Here is a 25059-nt window from a genome sequence, read left to right as displayed (position 1 = left end):
AATGCCGTTTGGGCACTTTACTGTGAAGCGTAGCAGTCCATAATAAAATTGTTGTGATTAGTAGCTTTGGAGAAAATAAATGCCGTTAAGGGGCACTCCATTGTGAAGCGTAGCATTCAACGAAGTGTATGGATGTGATCAGTAACAGTAAAGAAAATAAATGCCGTTTGGACACTTTACTGTGAAGCGTAGCAGTCCATAATAGGTTGATGCGATTAGTAACTTTGGAGAAAATAAATGCCGGTAAAGGGCACTCCATTGTGAAGCGTAGCATTCAGCGAATTATGTGGATGTGATTAGTAGCCGTAAAGAAAATAAATGCCGTATGGGCACTTTACTGTGAAGCGTAGCAGTCCATAATAAGTTGTTGTAATTAAAAGTGTTAGAGAAAATAAACGCTGTTAAGATGCACTCCATTTCGAAGTATAACAATCATTTCGAAGTGTATCGTTCAACAAGTTAACAATATAGAAAGGCCGACAACAAACAAGAGTTCATGCTAATAAAATGGAAGTATCATACGCAAAATGAAGTAAACATACAATCAAAAACTACTTGTTATAAATGCATGATTACAGCAGAAAAACACTAAAAATCGACAGCCATCACCAAAAAATCTTGCGAAGTGATTAGCTGATCACAAGGCACAAAAGATGTCGGTTAAAAACCGACACCCCTACAATAAAACGATGTTCTAAGATATGTTACATCAACAATAAGTGCCCTAACAGCATCTGGCAAAAAGTCAAAAGCCAACCGCCTAAACTAAAAAACCCTAACATGAATGAGGCCGGCTGGGAAAAGTAGAGGATCCGCAAGAAGAGGAGGGTGATGACTGCCAAGACCGTCAAACGGCATGCTCATCACCAGACCAGTAGGCATCTTCTGGAACTTGCAAGGGGGGCAAGGTTCTTTGATTGGCATTGCAAATCACAGCCTCGGGTAGCTCCTGAGGCTCAAAGCCGGTAGCAACCTTGTACAGCTGTTTCTCCTCATACCCATCCTCAAATTCTTGCCACCCATCCTCATCCAGCTTCTTCACATGGAAAACGACCCGATGAGCAACGCACCAACCACCGTTATGGCGTAGAGTAAGAATATCATTAAACCAGTCAGACTGGAGAAGCTTATCAACAGCCCTCTTGGCGGCAGTCTTCTTCACCACAGGCAAACTCTGGTTAAGATCAGTCAGCTCCTGAGTCAGACCGTCTGCCCTCTCAGTTTCAGCCTTCAGCTTCGGCTCAACCTCTTCCAGCCTTTGGTTCGCCGCCTCCAAATCCGAAGAAGCACTCTCCAACTTCTTCTCGTTAATCTTCAAAGCAGATTCAGCCGCCTCAGCCCGCTTCTTCAGCTCGGCAATATCAATGCTATTCTGCGTCAGCTGCATCTGGTTCCAACGATAGACATAATACAAATCCATGCTGGATTGAACAGCCTAAGAAACAAAACAAAAAAGCAAGTGAGTAATCAAAAATAGCCGGATAGAAAGTTGTAGCAAACTAAGCAAGAAATACCTTGTACAAATCGTTGAAATGCTGAGCAGCAGGGGCGTCAATCTGACCCTGTGGCCTGTCAGCATGAGTTATCAGATCCCGAAAAGCACGGTAGCCCAAATCCCCACCGTCCTTAGCAGAATCGGTCGCCACCGACTCCCCACACAACAGATCAATGTTTGGGTAGAACTGATCGGTGGGTTCGCCGCCAGAAGACCCGAACCATGATTTCATTGCTTCCGGGATCTTAAAGGGGGTATCCTCAATCCAACCGCCGGTACGAAGCGGCAGATGATAATTCAGTCGAGAATCACCAGATCGATTCTCACTACGACTAACAGGAGGCATACTAGAATTACCCCCTGTCACTGCGGCCGACGTGGCACAGTGCTGAAACGGAGCCTCATTCTCGCCGCCACCACCTTCCACGTCCAAAATCTCAATGGACGGCTGCGGAGACGGGTGAACCACAACAGCAGAATCAGCCGTCTTTTTGAAAACATCGTCAGCAGGGATTTCGTATTGGTCAACAGCAGCTGAAACATCATCGCCGCCAGCGGCCTTGGACTTCTTAGTGGGGTCAGAACGCCCACTAGTAAGTGACAACCTCTTTCGAGTCTTCCCACCACGGCCGGTTGGATTAGATTGCATAGTGGGCGGTTGCACAGTTTTTGGAATAGAGACAGACGAAGATTTGGTTTTAGAACCGCCGGCAACACGATTCTTTGCAATAGTAGCAGTTGAGCGACGGGAGGAGGCCCGTGTGGAGTACGTTGATATGGTGTCGTACTTTCCCTTAGGTGGCGGAGGCTGCGCGCACACAGTTCTCCAATTCTCGTCAAATCCGAGAATTTCTCTATCTAATGTTTTAGTACCTGCAAAGACAACGACTCAATTAAAACCGGCAAAAAACTTATGCCATACACAAAGCTATAAATAGCAATAATAAGTACATCCCATTCAGCTAAAAATATGTTTACCAAAGCAGTGGGTGTTGCAAAGGCCGACAGCGGACAAGGGCTGATTACCCAAAATATAATAGGCATTAGGGAGCCAATTCCGATTAACAGCCTGCTTTTTGCTGAGGCCGACATCTAAAATGTCACACGCCAAATAATCAAAAGCCTTTCTCTCCCGCCGGCCCAAACCACGCTGGTTATACTGCTCCATTCGAGGCCGGGGTTTAGTAAAAGTCCGTCGGAGTAAAAAGCCGTCAGGAACTTGAACGAAGTAAAAGCGATCCTGCCAATCTTTACAGCTCGACAAAGGAGGATGCACAGTCTTTCTCTTCGTTGCGCTATACGCCGACATCCACCCCGTCTCTCCATCCTTCTTCAACCATAACAGCCGCTTGAATAGATTCAACGTCAGCGGCCATTGTTTAAACAAACACAACCAGGCATATGAGATAACATTTCTGATGGTAGTAGGCGTAACTTGGGCCAAGCAGACATTCCAAGCCCGGAATATTTTCTCAACAAAAGGGTGCAGAGGAAAGCGAAGCCCAAAATCGAAATGCTTCGCATACACAGCAATATGGCCGGGAGGACAGTCAAATATAGTTGCACCTTCATCCGGCACTACCAGCTTATACTCAGCCGGCAATCCAAGAAAAGTCCCTCCATGAACCACATGATTCTTCTTTATGATCAGATCGCGCCAAGACGTCAAAATCGCGGTTGTACGAGGAAGACTTTTTAAGGGAGGGAGTTCTTCTTTCCTATGAACATCCGTGGAGTCGTCGGTAAAATAAGGCTGCTCTTTAGCCTCATCCGCAAGAACTTCAGCGACTATCACGTCGGCCGGATCGTCATCATCTGAACCAATACCATCGTCTCCAATGTCTGCGTCATTCCTACCAGAAACGCCAGCATCTTCACCATCATCACCCCTATGATCATCAACATCCTTGCCGGCGGAATCCTCGAAGATGGAATCACCATCGGAGTATTCGCCGGTAGCCATATCAATATCATCATTAACAGGCTCTTTACCAGGGCGGCGGCCACTAGTGCTAGCCGGTTGTTCGGAAGCCATCCTATCAGCCTGACCAAAAGAAACACCGAAGTTGCCAGTATTAGTTCCATACTGCCCGTGGCCACTGCCGGCGGAATCCAAGAATTCCCGGTAATCACGAATATAATACCGCACCGAAAGGGGAGAAACATCTAAAGCAGGCTCAGAAGCCGGAATAGGATGCTCATGAGACCTCATTTCCCGTATCATTCGAGCCCGCAGATGATGTAGGGCATAACAACGCTCTCTCTCAGCCTGATTCAAACCCTCGTCATAAACCTCACGAATGGCAGTCCGTCTTAAATTAGATTGAGAGTACGGCTCCTCCCGGGCCCAACTACAATTACTCTCTTGAGGAACACTCCAACCGGTAAACCCAGAAGGCTGAGAAGAAGGGTTGTCCCCACCCAAATTTTTGGTCATTTTGTTTTTAAGGCGGCGGATAATTAAAAAATTTGACACCACAGAAATGCAAAAACAAAAATATATGTATAGCAAAGAGTAGAAAAATAGAGGAGGGGGTACCTACTGTTTTTCTGGAGTTTGAAATACAAATGAAGCACGCGAAAGAGAAAAACAGGGAGAACCTACAAAAAACACAGAAACGAAAGAAAATCAAGCACAAAAATAAAAGAGAGGAAGAAAAACCCGAAATTCGGTAACAACGAAAATGGAGGCTAATAAACCTTGGAAAATTCAAACCACAACAACAGCAAAAGCTTGAGAATCAAACAGCAACAAAGTTCAGCGAAAAACCCCAGGGGAAGAGAGAGAGAAAGGTCGGAAGTTCAAGAAAAAAGTGGGTGAAATAAAAAATATCGAAGAGGTTAAGGCCTTTTATGGGTCAAAGGGGGGTATGCAAAACGTCACGACCCGTAAGTCAAGCAGTTAAAAGGTCAGTGACACTCAAAATCAACGACCCAGATTAAGCGCACCAAATAACACTCGGGATGAAGGCCACGTGGGAGAACGTGGGTAACAATCTCCCGCCACTTGCAAGATAAAAATTCAAATAATGCCTAGTCACCCACAGCATCTTCAAGGTGGCTAGTCGTCCAAATCTTTTTTCAAGGGGGCTAGTCGTCCAAACCTTTTACAAGGGGGCTAGTCGTCAAAATCCTTTTTCAAGGGGGCTAGTCGTCCAAATCTTTTTTCAAGGGGGCTAGTCGTCCAAACTTTTTTCAAGGGGGCTAGTCGTCCAAATCTTTTTTCAAGGGGGCTAGTCGTCCAAACCTTTTACAAGGGGGCTAGTCGTCAAAATCCTTTTACAAGGGGGCTAGTCGTCAAAATCTTTTTTCAAGGGGGCTAGTCGTCCAAACCTTTTACAAGGGGGCTAGTCGTCAAAATCTTTTTTCAAGGGGGCTAGTCGTCAAAATCTTTTTTCCAAAGGACCTAGCAACAAAGTTCCTCATTCAGAGCGAAGGCAGTCGACAAACTGTTCGCGGTCTTTTCTCAGAAACACTCGCAACACAGTCAGCGCCCGCGCTTCACTCTGAGGGGGCTAGTTGTACCACCAGGTATCAAAATAATACTTATTTTTTCCCATTAAACTCAGAGCAAGCGCAACAATTGTCATATATGCGCTTACTCTGAGGGGGCTAGTTGTACGGGGTGTCCTACCGGCACCACCTAGTACCGGCGGAACTCCCCGTATGTAAACGTAACCTGCAGGTAATCTGGTCATCTTAGGTAAATATCCTCAACCGGCATTATTTGCCAGACCCCCTACCGGCATTATCATGAAGACAACCAACCAAGGGTCACTATCAACAGGTCGCTATCTAACCACAAGGGACCTACCAGATCGTACCCTTGGATTGGTCTATATAAGGAGCACCTCATTTATTGCTATGAGGTACATAAACACTTAAACACACTTCTTTCTTACTCTCTAATCATCTCTTAATCATCTCTTAATCTCTCAGTAATCTTACTTAAGCATCGGAGGGGGGATCCTCGAACCACCCCCGAGGCTAGTTAATCCATTCTGTTGTGTAGATATCAACCGGCAATCTCGACAGGAATCCAGTATCCCACAGTCAGCTGTTCTCATTCCACACCCGGAACAACATCAATTACAGGTATTTCGAATCTCCAAGTGAATTCCTCAATCAGATGCAAACTAATAAACTAATAAAATAGAACATGATTTTTGAATAATTGAACATCACAGAACATCAAAATAATTTAAATTAGTACTTAAAACTCAAAAATTATGTAGATTACTTACGAATTAGTTTGTATAAGAAGATCTTCTTGAGGAGGAGTATCAAACTCAAAATTAGGATCATAAATTCCAAACCAAAAAAATCTGAAAATTCACAAACTAATTCAGAAATTCAGAAAATAATCCCAAAAAATTCAGAAAAAATAAAATCACCTAAACGAACATCACACTACAATTAGAACATTAAATCTACTAGATTGATTACGAAATTTCTAGATTTTCTTATTCATAACTGGCTTTTGTTTCTTCAACTCGCGCATCATCGCTTTGCCTTAGAAGAATTTCCTTCAAATCAAATTTGAACACAAATTAACTCAAATTCAGTGCAAAAAACAACTACAATAGTTCGAATTTGAATAATATTACTTACTTTCTTTCGTAGGTTTATTTTCTCGGATTATTTTGTTTCTTCTCCTTGATTCATCTCCATTTTTGTATCGAACTCAAAAAATAGAATTTCTAGGTTAGAGAATTGGGATGAATTCAAGAATTTGTTGAATAATTTATGAAGAATTGGCGAGAAATTGATAAAAACAGGCTCGAAATCTGTTAAAATTGGGGTAAAAACGAAAATGTCGTGGTTTTTGAAGAGAGAGAAAATGGTGAGAGAGAAATGAATTTAGAGAGAGAAACTTCGGTTATTAGAAGATCGAGTTAATTTGATGAGAATGTAGATTTAATCATAGCCGTAAGATCTAACCTAATCCTACGGATTAAAAGGTGTTCTTATTGATAGAAGTGTTCTTATGTTCTTACCGGATCCCTCCCCTATATATATTATTTTTGTTTTTTATTTCATTAATTGAACTTCGTTTGATTAAGTCGAAATTCTTTAAAAACCTCTGCCCTCTTTAAAATATCATAGACAGTTTCTGTAGGTTGAGCACCCTTTTCAAGAAAATCTAGAATAGCAGGAACATTTAAATAAGTTTGACTTTTTATCGGATCATAAAAACCCACTTTCTGCAAGTCTCTTCCCTCTCTTCGGGACCGAACATCAATTGCAACGATTCGATAGACGGCTCATTGGGATAGATTAGATCAACAATACCCCCCTGGAAACGTATAGAAGGTTTTCTCCTCGTACGGCTCGAGAAAAATGATTCAAAGTTAGGCCTATATATAAACTCTAATGCCTAATCAATTAAGTCCATAAAATCATCAAATGAATTAGACTAAGAATTAAGTCCTTTTCATTTCTTTATTTCCTAAAATTTAATCATTTGTATACTCATAACTCAAGTTGAATAGCTTTCAACTAGCTCAAAGGAAAATCCTTTTGCATTTCATTTATTGAGCAGTCTCAAATACCCTTTTGTCTCGTTTAGAATCGATTTGAATTCGGGATTCTGACCTAAATCCAATTGTTACGACAATTAACCATTAAAAGGGTATTTTCTTGTTCCGGAATCTTTATCTTTTTTTTTTGAATCACTGGGTTTAGACATTACTTCGTTGATTTTTTATACTTTCAAAAATAGCAGCAACATGCCTTTTTGTTTTTTCGTTCTATCAAAGAATAGAATCATACCGACGTCGGATTCCCGACGATATATATAATTATTGTTTTATCGAAAAGAGTTAATCAATTCCAACAAAGGATTTTCCTTTGGGGTTTGAAACTTGTTTTATTTTGATCCTTTCGATTTCTCTGTCAAAGATATACTTACGAAGTTGTTCCAACTTATTGATTGACACTAACCCTAGACCCTTCTCTTTTCCCTTGAGAAATAGCTCAATACTTTAGTTCCTCGAGCTCCATCATGTACTATTTCCATTACACCCCAACAAAAAATACAATGCGGGTTCGAGTGGAACAGAACAAAGGATGTCGAGTCAAGAGCATCCTTTACTAGAGAATGATGGATATAAGAATCCACAACGGATCATGTCCTTCAAGTCGCACGTTGCTTTCTACCACATCGTTTCAAACGAAGTTTTACCATAACATTCCTCAAATTTGGAACCGGTATGCGGTTGATTCAATTATGTAATCATGAATAGTCATTAGTTCAGTCAGGACAGTCAATACACGGATATCGAATATAGCTTAAGTTATTATAAGATATTTTTAGTAATGTTCACTTTTTTGCAATAAAGGCGACATCCCTAAGAAATACAAATCCCTGTTTATTTTTGAGCTCAACTTTTAATTTAATAAATGAAGAGTAAAAAAATAACTACTTTACTTCTATATTATATATGCATATATAAGGAATGTATCTTCTTCTATGATTAAAGACACCTTTTTTGGAATTCAAATTAATGTAATCTAGAAACCCATCTTGGCGAAATCTCCAGAAACAGAAAAATGAAATCTTAAATTACTAAATTACATATGCTCTGGGACGGAAGGATTCCAACCTCCGAATAGCGGGATCAAAACCCGACGCCTTACCACTTGGCCACGCCCCACTTAGATTTCTATTGTACACTAATAAACACTAATATTGTTATTGATTGTTCGTCAATTCCAGTCCAAATAGCGAAAAAATAAATTCGATTCTGTTGTTAATATTTTGACACGTGTAGGTATAGAATTCAAATGAATTTATTGATCATTACATAGAATTCCATTAAGATATTGTATGAAAGTAGAATTTCTTCTATTCTCAATGGGGAGTAGAAGGTTTTTCGATTGAGTGAGTAAGTTCAAAAAAAAAAAAGGAGTTTTTCTTCATTTTTTCTTTATATCAATAACTCAATCAAAATGCAATAAAAAAAAATGTCTGTTATGCTTAATATCTTTAGTTTGATCTGTCTTAATTCTGCCCTTTATTCGAGTAGTTTTTTCTTCGGCAAATTACCTGAGGCCTACGCTTTTTTGAGTCCAATCTTTATACACAAATTCTTATTTACAAGGGGTACACAATAAATATTGTACACCAAAGTAAAAGTTGACTCAAAATACATTAAAGTTACCCTTATATATGTAAAAGTTATCTATTTTTTCGTGATAAACTTTTTTAATTTTAATAAAAAAATTTATTCAAAATCATTAATAATGTATAAAAATTAATCATTTAACCTTTTAAAATGTTAATCTATCAAAACAAATTTCATAATATAAAGTTAATCAAAACATAGTAAAAGTTACAAAAAACTAGGTAAAAGTTATTTTGGTGTACGATAAAGTTATTGTACACCTTGTGCGCGCAAGACCTTTTGATCTTTATATATATATATATATATATATATATATATATATATATATATATATATATATATATATATATATATATATATATATATATATATATATATATATATATATATATATATATATATATATATATATATATATATATATATATATATATATATATATATATATATGTTTAGGCTCACGTGAGAAGTGTATTTAAGGTGAGAAGCGTGAGAAGTATCATTAACCCTTGGATTAACTAAATCTGACGGACGATAATATACTCGTCTCATTATTAGCAAGTGTTTGTATGTTTAGAAACATTTAATTACCGGCCCATCAACGAGTCTCACTCTTATCACGTGGCCATGTTGGCCCATGTACTTTCAATTACTCTAGAAACTATCTATTTTCTCTCTCCTCTCTTTTTCTCCTTCCCCTGTCTTCCTTGTGAAATTCATGCTGCTATAATGCAAAATTGGAAATGTGGAGCACAATTCTAAACAAACCCATAAATCAATCGCACAAAGAGGTGAAGCAAGCTTTCTCTCTCCTTCCTAGGTTCAACCATTTTTATACTACGGTGTAGCAGTAAACAATATGCCAATATGCATTATTGAGGTCTGCTCTTCCAGTGTTGTTATTTAGTTCTCTTTCTCTCACCTCTACAATATACCCAGAAAGAAGAGATACATTGAGTTTTTGTTAGAGATACATTCAGTTTCCATACGAGATACATTGATTGCCAAGTACAGATACTGTTCCGGTATGATTTGGGAACGGTTGGAGATGTCTTGCTGGTTGAGTGCTACTGTTATCCTGTTGATATCCTGCGCAGATAACAAAGATGAACTAGCCTCGAGGGTGATTCGAGGATCCCCCCTCCGATGCTAAAGTCAGATATGATGAGTGATAAGTATTTTGGTTTTAGTGGAAATGATTGTGTTTGCGTACCTTTTGTCATAAATGAAGCCCATATATATAGGCGCGGGTCGGGCGTACGGACAAATGGGTCCTACCCGATTGATAGCGACCCGTTGACCTCTTGGTTTGGTCACGTGCCTCCCCCCTACCGGCTTGTAAGAGATGCTGGTAGGGAATAATAACTGCCGTTAAGGATTAATAATAACTGGTCACGTGCCTCCTTAACAGTTTGGCCATGCTACCAGCCAGCTGGTAGCATACCCGTACAACTAGCCCCCTCAGAGTGAGCATATCTGTCTTGACTGATGTGCTTGCTCTGAAAATAGTGCTCTCCCTACAACTAGCCCCCTCAGACTGCGCGCTTTCCGCGAAATGCTGGTGTGTTTATGTGTTAAGTGCTGATTAGCTTTCTCGTAGTGAATACCACCTGTAATTTCGCTGAAACTAAGCAGATAGGGTGTCCTGCTCCCTCTTACCGATATGCTCCTTTGGGGATGCTTGGACGCTGACTAGTCCCTTTGAGATTTTGGATGCTGACTAGCCCCCTTGAGATTTTGGATGCTGACTAGCCCCCTTGAGGTTTTGGATGCTGACTAGCCCCCTTGAGATTTTGGATGCTGACTAGCCCCCTTGAGGTTTTGGATGCTGACTAGCCCCCTTGAGGTTTTGGATGCTGACTAGCCCCCTTGAGGTTTTGGATGCTGACTAGCCCCCTTGAGGTTTTGGATTTTTTTAGGAAGTATTTTGAATTTGTACCGCTTAAATTTATTCCACGTGTGATGCATCTGCGTGCTATGCGACGCGTGTCGCTTTATCATTTTATTTCAATGGCTGAGATTTGCTCTGTCCCTTCAACTGCCTTTAACTGTCAAATCGCCCGTTTTCCTCGATTTTTGACTATTTAACTTTCTTTTCTTAAAACGTCAAAACACTTTCGCTCTTTTCTTCAAACTTTTCTCTCTCTTTCTCAAATCTTCTCCTTTGTTCCTGCGAGTTATTTTTTCGGCGTTGTTTCTGTTGCTGACTGCGGTGCTTGCGGAAGTGTTGTACCTCGGTTCTGGGCTGCTAAATTTCCGTTGTGCGAGAAGGTATAGTCTTTTTTGTTTTTGTTTCTTCCTTCGTATAGGTTTATATTTGGGTGTAATGTCGAGTGAGCGAGATAGTGATAATGTGTTGAGTGGGGCTGGGTATGACGATGTTGACCCTGCGTCTACCTCTGAGGATGTCAATTTTGAGGATGATGATAAGCCGTCTGCCTCTGACTATTTTGAGCCGTCTTACGAGGATGCTGCAAAGGAATTACAGGCTCACATGCGCAAACAGGTACGAGCCGACATTCGTCATGATTTGAATTTAGTAGATAATTGCGAAACAATCCCGGCAGTGGATGCTCCCTCTATTGCCCTTGAGTACGAACTTCGATCATGGACGCAATTTATGGACCCTGCCGGTAAAGGATATGGTGACTATGGCACTAATTTTGGCAATGTTGTTGTGTCTCTCAACCAGGATGCCGTCAGGGGTGCCCATCTAGAGGACGTGGCTGGTGGGAGCCGTCAGATGGATGAAGGGGAGGTTAGCAGTCGTGCTAACGATGTTGCGGGGTCCGATAACTCCGCCGGTAGCGTTGGGGGAGATGATGAGGATGCAGGGGATTCAATTTTGGAGTCTGATGATGATATTGGCCGGTTGTGGGATGATGGTGAAGACGTGACCTCTCTGTGTGAGCAGGTTTTGAGAGAAGGGGATCTGGATGTGGAACCAGATTCCGATACGGAGGAGATGAGCTACAGGGTTGAGAGTCCTCCTCCTGCTGGTAGTGCCGTTTACAAAGCTAAAATAATCAAATCTTTCCGTGATAGGGCTATCAAAGACGACCATCCGCGCTGGGCCAAAGAGTATTTGAAACTGCCCAAAGGGTACCGTCTCGTGATTCCTGCTGAGGGGAGTGTGATTTTGGATTGTCCTCCTGATCATATCGGCGTGTATGCCCATCATCTAGATTTCGGCCTCCGATTTCCTCTTCATCCTTTTATAGAGAAGGTATTCCGGGCTTGGAATGTATGGTTGGCGCAGGTAACGCCTCAGGTAGTGAGGAATGTTGTGGCTTTTACCTGGCTGCTATCTTTTAAACAATGGCCCCAAACCATTAATCTGTTTAGGCGGCTGATTTGGTTGAAAAGTACAAGAAGAAGTCTGGATGGTGGTCTTTTTACACCAAGGCAAGCAAAATGACAGTCAACCCCAAGCTGTCTAGCTGTAAAGATTGGGAAAAGAAGTTCTACTGGTTGAGAGTGCCTTCTGATTGTTAGGTTATGATACATATGACATTACATAAATCATGCGGAAACAACCATTAACCCAGGACAACATATTATTTACACATAATCATATAGCATAATTTAGATGCATACTCTTTGTTGCGTGCCCTCCCTAGCTGCGCCCGAACCGAACAAGAACAAGTCTTTTAGGACTCCAAGTGTCGTCCCTCCGTAGATAGTCCACAGCACGTCCGGATCCGCCTTAAGATTGACCAACTAGAATCGCCCTTAAGGTACTAGAAAATTTCGGCACTTTTGAGCAAGATGTGTGTTTGATTTTCTCTCAAAAAACTCACTTTTGAATACTTTTAAACTTGTGTATAAATTATGACCCCTAGGCCTTTATTTATAGAGTTATGGAAAAGGAATCGTAATCCTAGTAGGATACGAATTAATTGAAATTAGAATCCTACATGAATTCTATTTAATTAATTTATCCAATTAGGAATAGTAATTTAATCATACACTGACTCTTGCAGATTCAGGAATCACGCATGAGCACAAACTCACACACACACGGCAGCCACAAGGGCTGCCCATGCGCGTGCGAGCAGCAGCCCACGCAGCACGGCCCACGCATCCGTGGCCCTTGGCGCGCGCTGGGCTTGTGGCGTGCGTGCTTGCTGGGCGATGGCCCCGGCTTCGTGCTGGGCCTTCGTCCGGCAAGCCTCGTCCGATGCTAATTCGTACGATACGCTTCCGATTAAATTTCCATTTCCGGAATCTATTTCCGATACGAACAATATTTAATATTTCCGATTCCGGAATTAATTTCCGTTTCGAACAAATATTTAATATTTCCGTTTCCGGAATTATTTTCCGATTCCGGCAATATTTCCGATTCTGACAATATTTCCGTTTCCGGCAATATTTCCGATTCTGGTAATATTTCCATTTCCAATAATATTTTCCGATACGTACCATGTTTCCGTTTCCGGCAACATCTACGACTTGGATAATATTCATATTTCCGATACGATCCATATTTCCGTTTCCGGCAATATCATCGTTTCCGGAGTATTCATTTCTTGCCTGTGACGATCTTAGCTCCCACTGAAACCAAGATCCGTCGGTTCCGAATATTCATAGATGGAGTATTTAATGCCATTAAATACTTGATCCGTTTACGTACTATTTGTGTGACCCTACGGGTTCAGTCAAGAGTAAGCTGTGGATTAATATCATTAATTCCACTTGAACTGAAGCTGCCTCTAGCTAGGCATTCAGCTCACTTGATCTCACTGAATTATTAACTTGTTAATTAATACTGAACCGCATTTATTAGACTTAACATAGAATGCATACTTGGACCAAGGGCATTATTTCCTTCAGTCTTCCACTTGTCCTTAGGGACAAGTGTGCATTTCCTAATTCCTTTGTCGCTCGATGCTTGCTCTTGAACATAAGGTAAGAGTTGTCATCCTTATTATGTCCAGAGGTGTTTCTCGGTTTCAGAGTTCAACTGATCAAATAAACAGATAATCATAGCCTATGATTCATCCGAGCACGGCCATGCATTTCACAGTTTCTAGCTCTCCGAGTGGCCTTGTACAACTTTTAAGCATCTCATCCCGATTTATGGGAGGACAATCCCAATCTTGCGATCTTGAGATTAGACTTCGTTTGATAGGTGATTACCTGAGCGTTGCCTTTATAGCCTCCTTTTACGGTGCGACGGTTGGTCAACGTCAAAGCAACCAGTTCTCAAACAAGTAATCTCAAATCACTCAGGTATTGAGGATTTAGTGTCTAATAATTTAATGAAATTTACTTATGACAGACTTTCATCTCTTACAGTAAAGTTTCATAGGTCTTGTCCGATACTAGTCTTCCCAAAGTAAGTATCTATGCAAATGATTATGACATTGCCATGTCCACATAGTTCAAGAAACAGAACTACTAGTCATCTTGCATTCTAATCGTCTAACGTTTTCTATGCGTCCAATTTTATAGAAAACTCCGATTAGGGACCATTTTCAACCTTTGACATTCAAGTTCACTTGATAGACATTTCTTAGTCACAGGACTGGTCCTGACAGTCTATCTTGAATATTTCGTCAAATTTGAAGGGACTCATCATTTAATACTAAACCAAGATTAAATGGAATATGAAAATACATTTCATATATGATAAATGTTCAACCCCAATGTTTTACAACCATGGGCCTCAAACCCATTTTCTAAAACAATTCATGGAATTCAAAGCTATGCTTGATTTCCAGTGCGACAATGTGAGTGTTGCTTCTCACTTGTTGCATAGGTTTTAGTTATCATGCTTTGCCAATCTTAACATCCTTTTCATCGAATGTTCTTTGAGATATGATGATAAGATCTTTTCGAGTTTGTTTATTATGTGATCTAGTCTTTCTTACTACATTAGTGGTTCTACGCATTTTGCAATGAAGAACCATTAAGTTAGCAGACGTTTTTCTTGCTTCAAGAGTGGTTCCACGCATTTTTCAATGAAGAACCATCAAGCCAGCAGATAGGTGATCTACCCAAGTTCAGTGAAGAACTTTAAACAACCCTGTTTTATTGCTTCTTAGGCAATAATTACTTTTACTTCAACTGCATAGGTTGCTAGTGATGCTTTGTTTGGATTTACCTATCCAAGCAGTTCATAGATATGTGGAAGACTCTCCAACTATATCTTAGAACATAGAAATTAATATTTTAATTTCCCACGCAACAACTCATGGTCTCCAATCCATGTTGCCATTTCAAAACACGATGCTCTATAGCTCGTCCTTATCAATGGTTAACTCCAAAGGGTCTTGCTTGATCCTTTGCCAGTGTTTATGCGCGTAGCATCAATATTTAGCGTATCTTTATTTCCTTGAATCAAGAACTATTCCTATGTACCTTTTCAAGTACCATAAGTATTCTTGGTCTCAATCTAGTTGATCTTCACTTAGATCAATAGAGATTGGTATATGTTCGTCATGCCTTAAAGTCATACGATACGTTTTTGGCGATCCTCATATTATATCATACATGATAAATTCTTTTGCAGAATAATTCCCAATTGAATTCTATTCATGTAACTTTAGCTCATTCAATTTTAGTAGATACTGAATCCAGCTAAATTCTTTGACATATAATATAGGTTAAGAATCTCATTTAGACTCTTTGATGTTTAACTTAGTAAATGCTTATACATAGTTCAAACATTCTTTACTTAGATTTATTCACATGGGTCGAATATCTCCAATGGAGACTTTCGTGTTTGATTTAGTAAATGCCATTACTTAATCCAAAACAATATCATAAGATTTCTGTAAATAGATCTTAATACCCAGTATGTACTAAGTTTCGCCATGGTCCATTATTGATGAATAATTTCAAATCTAAGTCATTAGCATTTGAATGTTATTTCACAATAGAGAGATATGTGTGTGATACACATAGGACCAAATAAGTTTTTATGTACTCCCACTAAACTTCTTATATATCTATAAGAATCATGTACATTTTATGAAACTAAAATACTTATTAGCTTCACTAAAATACAGTTCCAACTCCCAATTGCTTGCTTAAATCTGTACTTAGATTTTATAAGCTAGCTTTCTCTTTCAAGCATTTATTTGGATCCACAAATCGTATGACATACCATGTACATAGTTTATTCCAACATTTGATTGAGGAATACGTTTTGTCATCCAATTGCTATATGTACCAATATGCAATCATTGCTTGAATTATAGACTTGAGCATTACGATTATGCATGAGGTTTCAACACAATTTACACCATGAATTTGCTTGTAACCTTTAGCAACTAATCTAGCTTTGTGTGTGAACACAATTCCATGTTTGATGGTTTTTATCCTTAAAACAAACTTGCAACCAATAGGTGTGAACCCATTCTTGCAAATCAACAAAATTTCAATTTTGTCATCAAAACATTGAGTATGTTTTATGGCCTCTAACCATTTAAAACATTTGAGTCTATATATGGCCTCTAACCATTTTAGGGAATCTAGGTTTCGTCATAGCTTTCTTACAAGTCACAAACTCATTAATCTACATGATAATAGTTTGACTGCAAGTTGTAGGTTTCTTCACTATTTAATAGAAGAATCTCATAGTTTCATTGACCTGATCTCTATGTTTCTTTACTATCTAATAGAAGAATCTCATAGTTTCAGTGACTTGAATTCTATGCCTACTTGGGTATAGAACATCAAACATTAGAATATCAATAGCCACTTGAAAGTCCTTTGAATATTCTGTTCTCTTTGAAGCACTTGTAAAGTCTTCTAAGAGATATCTATTCTTTAAAGCCACTTCTAAAGTCCTTAAAGAATAAGTTCGGATTTTCTGAAGTACTTCGAAAAGCCTCCGGAATGTCCGTTTATGTTTGTTGTTCGCCTCGAAAACTTTCGAGGTCTATTTTCTCCCACTTGTCATTTTGGAAACGAATCTCCAAAAGGACATTATTTCGAGCAAACAAACATTATGTTCTCAAAAATTCGTGGTAGAAACAATACCCTTGTGTCTCATTTGAATAAATCACAATGAAACATATATCTAGACTTGGGCCTTAGTTTGTTGAATAACAAACACTAAGCTCCCACTGAGTTTAGCAACTCTTTAGATATAAAATTGAAAAGATATCCTGAAATTACTTTTCAATAGCTTTGACGAATTTGGTTTAGTTTGGTGGTAGTTGAGCATTTTGTTTTAGAAATTATAGGAAAAGTTTTTTATGATCCATCATTGATCGAATCAAGTACTAATTGACTTCGATTATTCCAACTAAGATATGCCATATCTTATGGACCTAGATTGTGAAATTACAACACACAATCATTGATGATCATATTTGGTCTCAAGTAATCATCAACATGATCTAACCTAGATCTTTATGATTTCTTGCCAAGTGGATTTTATACTTCTGAATCTTTGAACTAGCCAAACAGATTCAACTTATATCACATTTGAGTAAATAAACCTACATTCACTCAAATCCATGCGAAATAATAAAGTCATAAAATCTTTCTTTAGCTTTGAACTCTATTGTCTAGGCGTTCTAACAATAGTTCACATCTTTTGTTACTTTCAACAAGTAAGACTAGCTTGTCTTAAGTTGATCTAGAAATCAACCAACTTTCAAAAGTCCATTAAAATAGAGTTTTTGAATGTTAACTTGTTGATATGGTCTAAGCAACAATGCCAAAGATTAGTGGAACTCAAATCAAGGGGTTGATTTGAACCTTAGTAAAGTTCTTTAAAGAGTTGTTTGTTTTAATCAAGCATATTGACTCAACCTGTAATTGACCATTTCATTCAAATAAACAAACAAACATTGTTTTTGTTCTTCTGAATGTGAGTCTTTCTGTGTTTGAAGCAGAAATTTAGGTATGCTGATTATGGAATAAAATAGCCATTTAGTTCCAGCCTTTGAAAGGACTTAAAACAAACTAGATGACCCTACAACTAATGTAGCATTTCCATGCTTCATTTCCCACTTGTAGGTCATTAGTGTATCCTAGCTTCATTTGTTTGAGTTATTACCGAAGTAAGAACCTCAAGCGGTATATGATACCAAAGAAGTTTGATTGCTAGGTCACTTCTCTTTAAACTTATAGGTAGAACCGGAATCGTAAATTCCTTTCATTTGTTCCTTTGTTTTCCTATTTCTTGTACTCTTTCTTATAGTCTTAAGAATTGAATTCTTTAGTGTTGACTTTTATACTTTGTTAGACATGTCCAATGTCACCCCAACAAGGTTCTTTACCATTTATGTTGAATATTTTGTTTCAACTAGATGATCTTACCAGAAGCTTCTAAAGTTCTCTAAGCATTGATCTATTCGAATGTCTAGGGACTAGACTCATTCGAGAATTAAATGGAAAAAGATATTAGGTTGTTAACCATTGGTAAAGCTGAGCGTGTTAAACTCAATGCTTCATGATCTCAAAACTACAGTGTATTTTGAATTCACAAGCACCAATTGGTTTGCCATTCGATTTTGATATTCGAAAACAACCATAAAAGTCGCTATAAGAAACGTACATTTTAAATTGCTCACTTTCTCTCTTTTCCGTGAATCGTTCTTGGATTCACTACCAATCGAGGAAATTTACTGTTACCTTTCTAAAAGGATTTATTGCAGTGCAAGATATTTAATTATAAACAATAATTAAAACATACATTGAAGCATGCAAAGTCTAAACATTTATCATGAATAATAACTTGAAAATAAAAGCAATCATGCAATTTAAACAAGTCATTAGCATTTTATTCGAATTATGTGTTCCGGCAGGTGTGAATAAAATGATTCCAAGATCCTAAAATCATTGAAGAACTAAGCACAGTTTGTCGACTTAATCCTAGAACATCTTAGGTAAGCAAAAGCCTTTTGCTAATAGTCTAGAAACTATTCTTGGTTGATAGGTACGTCTAAGAACTTATTAGGTAAACCTATCGAATTTGCCACGACATAAAAGGACTCCTTACTTATATCGTTGAGTTTCACCAAAACTAACATGTACTCACAATTATTTGTGTACCTTGCCCCTTTAGGACCAATAAGTAACACCTCGCTGAGCGAAAACTATTACTAGATTGATGTAAAGGATATCCAAGCAAGTGTATATTTTGGCATGGCACCTTTTAACTCAATTTTTAAGTTTGGAACTTAAGGCTCTTACTATGTTGGTTAGATTTTAAGTGAACTAAAATCCTTAATCATGCAACATAATCAAGCTTTTGATCTCATGCATTTTAAGACATATTTAAAAGCAATAAATAACTTAAAACATGCATAAGATATTTGTGATCTAGTATGGCCCGACTTCATCTTGAAGCTTTGACTTCAAAGTCCGTCTTGAAAATCTCCGTGGGAGGCACCATTTTCTTCAAATAGGATAAGCTATAACTAATTACAACTATTTGATGGTACGCAGACCATATTTGAATTGAAAAATAACTTTGGTGCTTTAGACCAATTACATTCAAATTAATGGTACGCAGACCATATTTTCTATCCTATTTGGGCCATACTAGTCACTTCATAACCTGCAAAACAGTACATATACAATATATACCATCCACCCATTCATTATCATGAATGGCCCACATAGCTGGTTAGTAAAACACATTATGCATCACGTAAACATTTGCAGCAATTAATCAAGGGCACCAATAATCTACCAATTATTCAGTCCTTATTAATTCTAATCGAGTTGTTTTAACCTTAAGGATTTGTAGACCTAATCAAGAGTTTATGACTAAAAAGCGCTCCCACTTAAACCAATAAATTCATATGCTTTACTAATTTTAAACATAAAATTGTATTTCTAGTCTAACCGGAAACATACAAATTTAATTAAAATTTAAAGCTCATATAAATTTATAATTGAATCCAAAAATTTAATTTAATTTCAGTCGCATTTAAATTAATTCATCATTTTAATTTTAGTAAAATAATTAGAATAAATTCCATTTATTATAATTATAATATTCAAAATTAAAATCCAAGAAATTAATTCAAATTATTAATTTTAAAATTAATTAAAATTACGTGAACTGAAATTTTCAAATTAAACATTCAAAACGATCTAATCGTAACGCAAACACCCTACGCGTTGCACGCCCATGGGCCGTACGCACACAGCCATTGCTGGCCATGTGCGCGCAGCCCATGCGCTCGTCGCATAGCTGCTGCTGTCTCATCGCAAGCCTCCGCACAGCGCCCCATCGCACGCGAGCTATCGCTCGCAGTGCGCGCGCGAGATCGCTCGCTGGGCGCGCTGGCTCGCTCGCTGTGCGCGCGAGCCATCGCTCGCTGGGGCGCGACATCGCTCGCTGGGCGGGCGACATCGCGCGCTGTGCGCGCGAGCCATCGCTCGCTGGGGCGCGACATCGCTCGCTGGGCGAGCGACATCGCGCGCTGTGCGCGCGAGTAGTGCTGGGCGCAGCGCTCGTGGCACGCGAGCTTGCGCTCGCTGCGCGCGAGGCTGCGCGCACTTGTGCGAGGCAGCGCGCGTTGTGGCGCAGCTCGCTTGCTGCCCACACGCGACTGCCTTGGCTCGCCCCTCGCCCATGCCCATTCGTCATTGCTCGTGGCACACGACACAAGGCAGGGCTGCTGCCTTGTGCTCGTGCACTACGCCCTTGCTCATTGCATTCGTGCCGCACGGGCGACGAGCTCCCTTGCTCGTCGTCGCATGCCCGCATTATACAACACCCCTTAAGGGTAACACGAAGCGTCCATTGCTTCGTGCGTGCAAGTTTTTGAACGAATCGCATAAAAATTTAAAATTTATATTTAAAATTAATGACAAATTAATAAATAATATTAATTTCATAATTTTAGGGCGAAAAATCGAAAATTTATTATCCAATTGATTTCCGATTGATATGGATTCAAGTCTAGGTCATAAAAATTTAAAATTTATCGTAAATTTACAATTTTTATGGTGGTTTTTAATCATAGGTTTCTAATTAAATTACAATTAATTATGAAAATCAAATTAATTCTAAATTATTCTAATTTTCAACAAATTAATCATAATTACAAATTAGATTGCATAATTAACAAGACTAGGCATTCAAACTTGTTAAACATATGCAGTAGGTCAATCAAAAATTCAAGATTTATCAACAAGAATCGCAAATATTTAATTTAACATCTTAAATTTACGAAATTTTGCATTCGAAAAACTAAAACCTTCGAAAAGTCATAGTTAGGCTTCGAATTTGAGAATTCTTGGTTCGGCAGAAAAATACTACTTTTGTCAAAATTGTAGAATGCCTTTTACATGCGGAATTGACACAAAAATCACTCAATTCGGATGAGTAACGAAGAAACTGCCGAAAAACTGCGTACGTATAATTAAATAAACGCAATTTGCAATTAATTAACAATTACGAAAATTAATCACCCCTTTTAATTCTTGCAAATTTGTAATATTTAACCATGTTCATGCAATTTAGATTATGAAAATAATAAGGGGCTCGTGATACCACTGTTAGGTTATGATACATATGACATTACATAAATCATGCGGAAACAACCATTAACCCAGGACAACATATTATTTACACATAATCATATAGCATAATTTAGATGCATACTCTTTGTTGCGTGCCCTCCCTAGCTGCGCCCGAACCGAACAAGAACAAGTCTTTTAGGACTCCAAGTGTCGTCCCTCCGTAGATAGTCCACAGCACGTCCGGATCCGCCTTAAGATTGACCAACTAGAATCGCCCTTAAGGTACTAGAAAATTTCGGCACTTTTGAGCAAGATGTGTGTTTGATTTTCTCTCAAAAAACTCACTTTTGAATACTTTTAAACTTGTGTATAAATTATGACCCCTAGGCCTTTATTTATAGAGTTATGGAAAAGGAATCGTAATCCTAGTAGGATACGAATTAATTGAAATTAGAATCCTACATGAATTCTATTTAATTAATTTATCCAATTAGGAATAGTAATTTAATCATACACTGACTCTTGCAGATTCAGGAATCACGCATGAGCACAAACTCACACACACACGGCAGCCACAAGGGCTGCCCATGCGCGTGCGAGCAGCAGCCCACGCAGCACGGCCCACGCATCCGTGGCCCTTGGCGCGCGCTGGGCTTGTGGCGTGCGTGCTTGCTGGGCGATGGCCCCGGCTTCGTGCTGGGCCTTCGTCCGGCAAGCCTCGTCCGATGCTAATTCGTACGATACGCTTCCGATTAAATTTCCATTTCCGGAATCTATTTCCGATACGAACAATATTTAATATTTCCGATTCCGGAATTAATTTCCGTTTCGAACAAATATTTAATATTTCCGTTTCCGGAATTATTTTCCGATTCCGGCAATATTTCCGATTCTGACAATATTTCCGTTTCCGGCAATATTTCCGATTCTGGTAATATTTCCATTTCCAATAATATTTTCCGATACGTACCATGTTTCCGTTTCCGGCAACATCTACGACTTGGATAATATTCATATTTCCGATACGATCCATATTTCCGTTTCCGGCAATATCATCGTTTCCGGAGTATTCATTTCTTGCCTGTGACGATCTTAGCTCCCACTGAAACCAAGATCCGTCGGTTCCGAATATTCATAGATGGAGTATTTAATGCCATTAAATACTTGATCCGTTTACGTACTATTTGTGTGACCCTACGGGTTCAGTCAAGAGTAAGCTGTGGATTAATATCATTAATTCCACTTGAACTGAAGCGGCCTCTAGCTAGGCATTCAGCTCACTTGATCTCACTGAATTATTAACTTGTTAATTAATACTGAACCGCATTTATTAGACTTAACATAGAATGCATACTTGGACCAAGGGCATTATTTCCTTCACTGATTTCCCCATTCGGACTCGCTTTCATCTCCCCCGTCCTCATATGAACCATTACCCCATTCGGGAGTTGGGTTTCAGGGAGAAAAGGGCCCACCAGTTTGTGTCTTGTTTGCATGTTGACACCGGTTTGCAGAAGTCTGTGACCGTTCCTAAGTACTGGTTGCCTCTTGCTAAGTATATTTTGGGAAATGGGCCGCTGTCTGCAGTTGGCTTGTGCCACACCCATACTCTTGGTATGGTCGTGGGGCTGATAGCTATATCCCCCTCTTATGTTGTTTAAGTATGCTTTTCTTGTTTTGTACGCATTGTTGTTTGTCTGTGTTTAAATCTTTTGTTTGTTTTTTCTTACCAGGTCTGCATACTCTCAACTTTGCTATTCTCGGTTTGGGCAAAGACGGTCGTCCTACTACCAACAACCCTCCCAATCCGAAAGGTGTGTTTTCTACTCTGTCGACCTACGCAACCCAAGCCAACAAAAAGCGTGGTTCGACTCGGGAGGAGGTTGCGAGTGAGTCTCCTGCTAAGAAGACAAAAAGATTAAGCTCCATACCAGCTCCCAAACCACTTTCCATCCGTGCGCCTACTGGAGTTGTTTTCAAAACGACTCATACTGCTCCTGACAACCCTGCTCCAAGACCTGTCTTCAAGACCGTCCATACTGCTCCTGACATGGCTGGAGGTTTTAAAAGTTTGGATTGCGGTCGTGGTGCTGCCCTTACTGGCAGGCGTCCTCGCGATCGTAACCAACCCTTCACTCGGGTGAATCGGTCTCGAGTGGACGGTACTACGCAGCCTGCCCCTGATAAGTCTCAGCAGAAGTCTCCTGAGAAAGGTTTTGAATCAGCTGCCGATGTGAACATCGCAGGCCAAGGGGGTGATGCTGTTGCGGATGTTGAGCCGATAGCCCAACCAGACTTGATGGTTGTGGATCTTATGACTCCAACCCGTCAGAACCAAGAGCAAGAGGTAAATGATACTGATGTTGCTGGTATGGGCCAGAAGACTCCTCCTCTCATGCCTCCTACTCTTCATACTTCTTTCGGGTATGTTCGCCCTAGCCAGAGTGCTGGTACCAGCTCTGGTCTGAACATGGGTGTCTTTGTCCGTCCTGGGGAGTGGATTGAGAAGACTCCGATTTGCCTATCCCCCAGGAAGATGAAGTACTTTGAGGTTCCTCCTGGTGAGCCTGATGAACCCTGGAACCCTAAAATCGATCTTCTTCGTGGTGAGTCGATACTCACCGACGACTGCAAGGGGGTGGTTGTATGGGTTGGAGGGCTTTGAAGGATCTGGCTACTCCTCGCGACAATCCTGCTGCTGAGATTGACGCGCCGGCTGCCCAACATATGAATGATATGCTCAAGGTATGGAATCGGTGTTGTTTTTATGGTATGCTTTTTGTATATACATGCAATCGGTGTTGTTTTTGACGAATTGTCTTTTGTAGGCCTGCAACTCTGCTGTGGAGCTTGTGAAGCTGTACCTCTGCTACCAGGAGCAGAATGAAGACCTTCAGAAAAGGCAGGCTGATCTGGAGAAGCAGGTGAGTGACGCCAAGCAAGATCTGGACCAAAAAACTTCTGAGCTGAAAAGGGTGAAACAACGCAACGAAGAGTCGGAGAATGTTGCGAACAAGCTGGAGGCAGAGGAGGCCAAGAACAAAGAGCTGTCTGAGAAGTTGCTGGAGGCGGATGAGAAGGCCAAAGCTGCTTACAAGACCGGTGCTCGGGATGGTGCCTTGCGATTTTCTCGGTCCAAGACCTATAGTAAGCGTATCACGGATAGTCATAACGGTGGCTGGTTTGCTGCCCACCGTTGTGGCGTTCATGGTATTGGCCTTACCAAGGAGGACTGTGAGGATATTGAGTATGCTTTCCTGGTGGAGGAAAAGCACAAGGTACCAACCGGTTTGGAGTCACAGATCATTCCGGAGGAGATCATTCAGAATGCTGACCCCTTGACTCTCCCTCCCATTGAGCTGAAGGAAGAAGACTACCTGGATCCTGCCCTGCTGTCTTCCAGTACCAACCAGACGGATTATCAACAAGTTTGAAGGTGCGGGCAGTCATCACCGGTATCATCCTGTGGTTCATCTGGCGTTGCTGCTTTTAAAGATTAGTTTATTTTTTTTAGACGCACTTTTGGTATCAGCTGTTTGTGGCACTTTTTGCCCTGGGATATTTTATGTTTTGTTTTTGTAAACTTTACCTTGTGCCATTTTTGATCAGCTAACAAATGTCAGTTTTGGTGTTGGCTGTCGAATTTGCTTTATTCAGATGGTGTTGCTCTTATGCTTATGATATTGTGTTGTTTGTTTTATTTTTCTATTTTATGCTTGCCCTTATTTATGCAATTGTGCTGTTTGAATCTGGTACTTTACCCCGAGTCAGCAAGCTGATAGTAGCCTTGCTGACTTACTTTAAGGGTTTTGAATCATGATGTTTGACTATACATTACCCCGAGTCAGCAAGCTGATAGTAGCCTTGCTGACCTACTTTAAGGGTTTGATTCGTATCACCCCGAGTCAGCAAGCTGATAGTAGCCTTGCTGACCTACTTTAAGGGTTTGAATCACGATTTTTGATTATACATTACCCCGAGTCAGCAAGCTGA

General features: G+C 39.9%; 3 protein-coding genes across 3 annotated transcripts; all 3 read left to right on the top strand.

The window, feature by feature from the left end:
- Window positions 1–10394: 10394 nt before the first annotated feature.
- Window positions 10395–24500, top strand: LOC130467231 (uncharacterized). Its single transcript, XM_056835675.1, has 3 exons — window positions 10395–10606; window positions 23755–23811; window positions 23895–24500. Exons 2-3 carry the CDS (start codon window positions 23794–23796, stop codon window positions 24498–24500), a joined length of 624 nt encoding a protein of 207 aa, XP_056691653.1. The 5' UTR covers window positions 10395–10606; window positions 23755–23793.
- LOC130467233 (uncharacterized) lies at window positions 10602–12040 on the top strand. Its single transcript, XM_056835678.1, has 2 exons — window positions 10602–11128; window positions 11315–12040. The coding sequence occupies exons 1-2, from the start codon at window positions 10949–10951 to the stop codon at window positions 12038–12040; spliced, it is 906 nt and encodes a 301-aa protein (XP_056691656.1). The 5' UTR covers window positions 10602–10948.
- On the top strand, window positions 22491–23731 carry LOC130467232 (uncharacterized). Its single transcript, XM_056835677.1, has 2 exons — window positions 22491–22680; window positions 22800–23731. Exons 1-2 carry the CDS (start codon window positions 22491–22493, stop codon window positions 23729–23731), a joined length of 1122 nt encoding a protein of 373 aa, XP_056691655.1.
- Window positions 24501–25059: the final 559 nt, after the last annotated feature.

The sequence above is a fragment of the Spinacia oleracea genome, chromosome 2, assembly GCF_020520425.1.
Source record: "Spinacia oleracea cultivar Varoflay chromosome 2, BTI_SOV_V1, whole genome shotgun sequence".
In the NCBI taxonomy this organism is placed as follows: Eukaryota; Viridiplantae; Streptophyta; class Magnoliopsida; order Caryophyllales; family Amaranthaceae; genus Spinacia; species Spinacia oleracea.
Note: the sequence above shows the minus strand (reverse complement) of the source record. Positions and strands in the feature narration are given on the sequence as shown.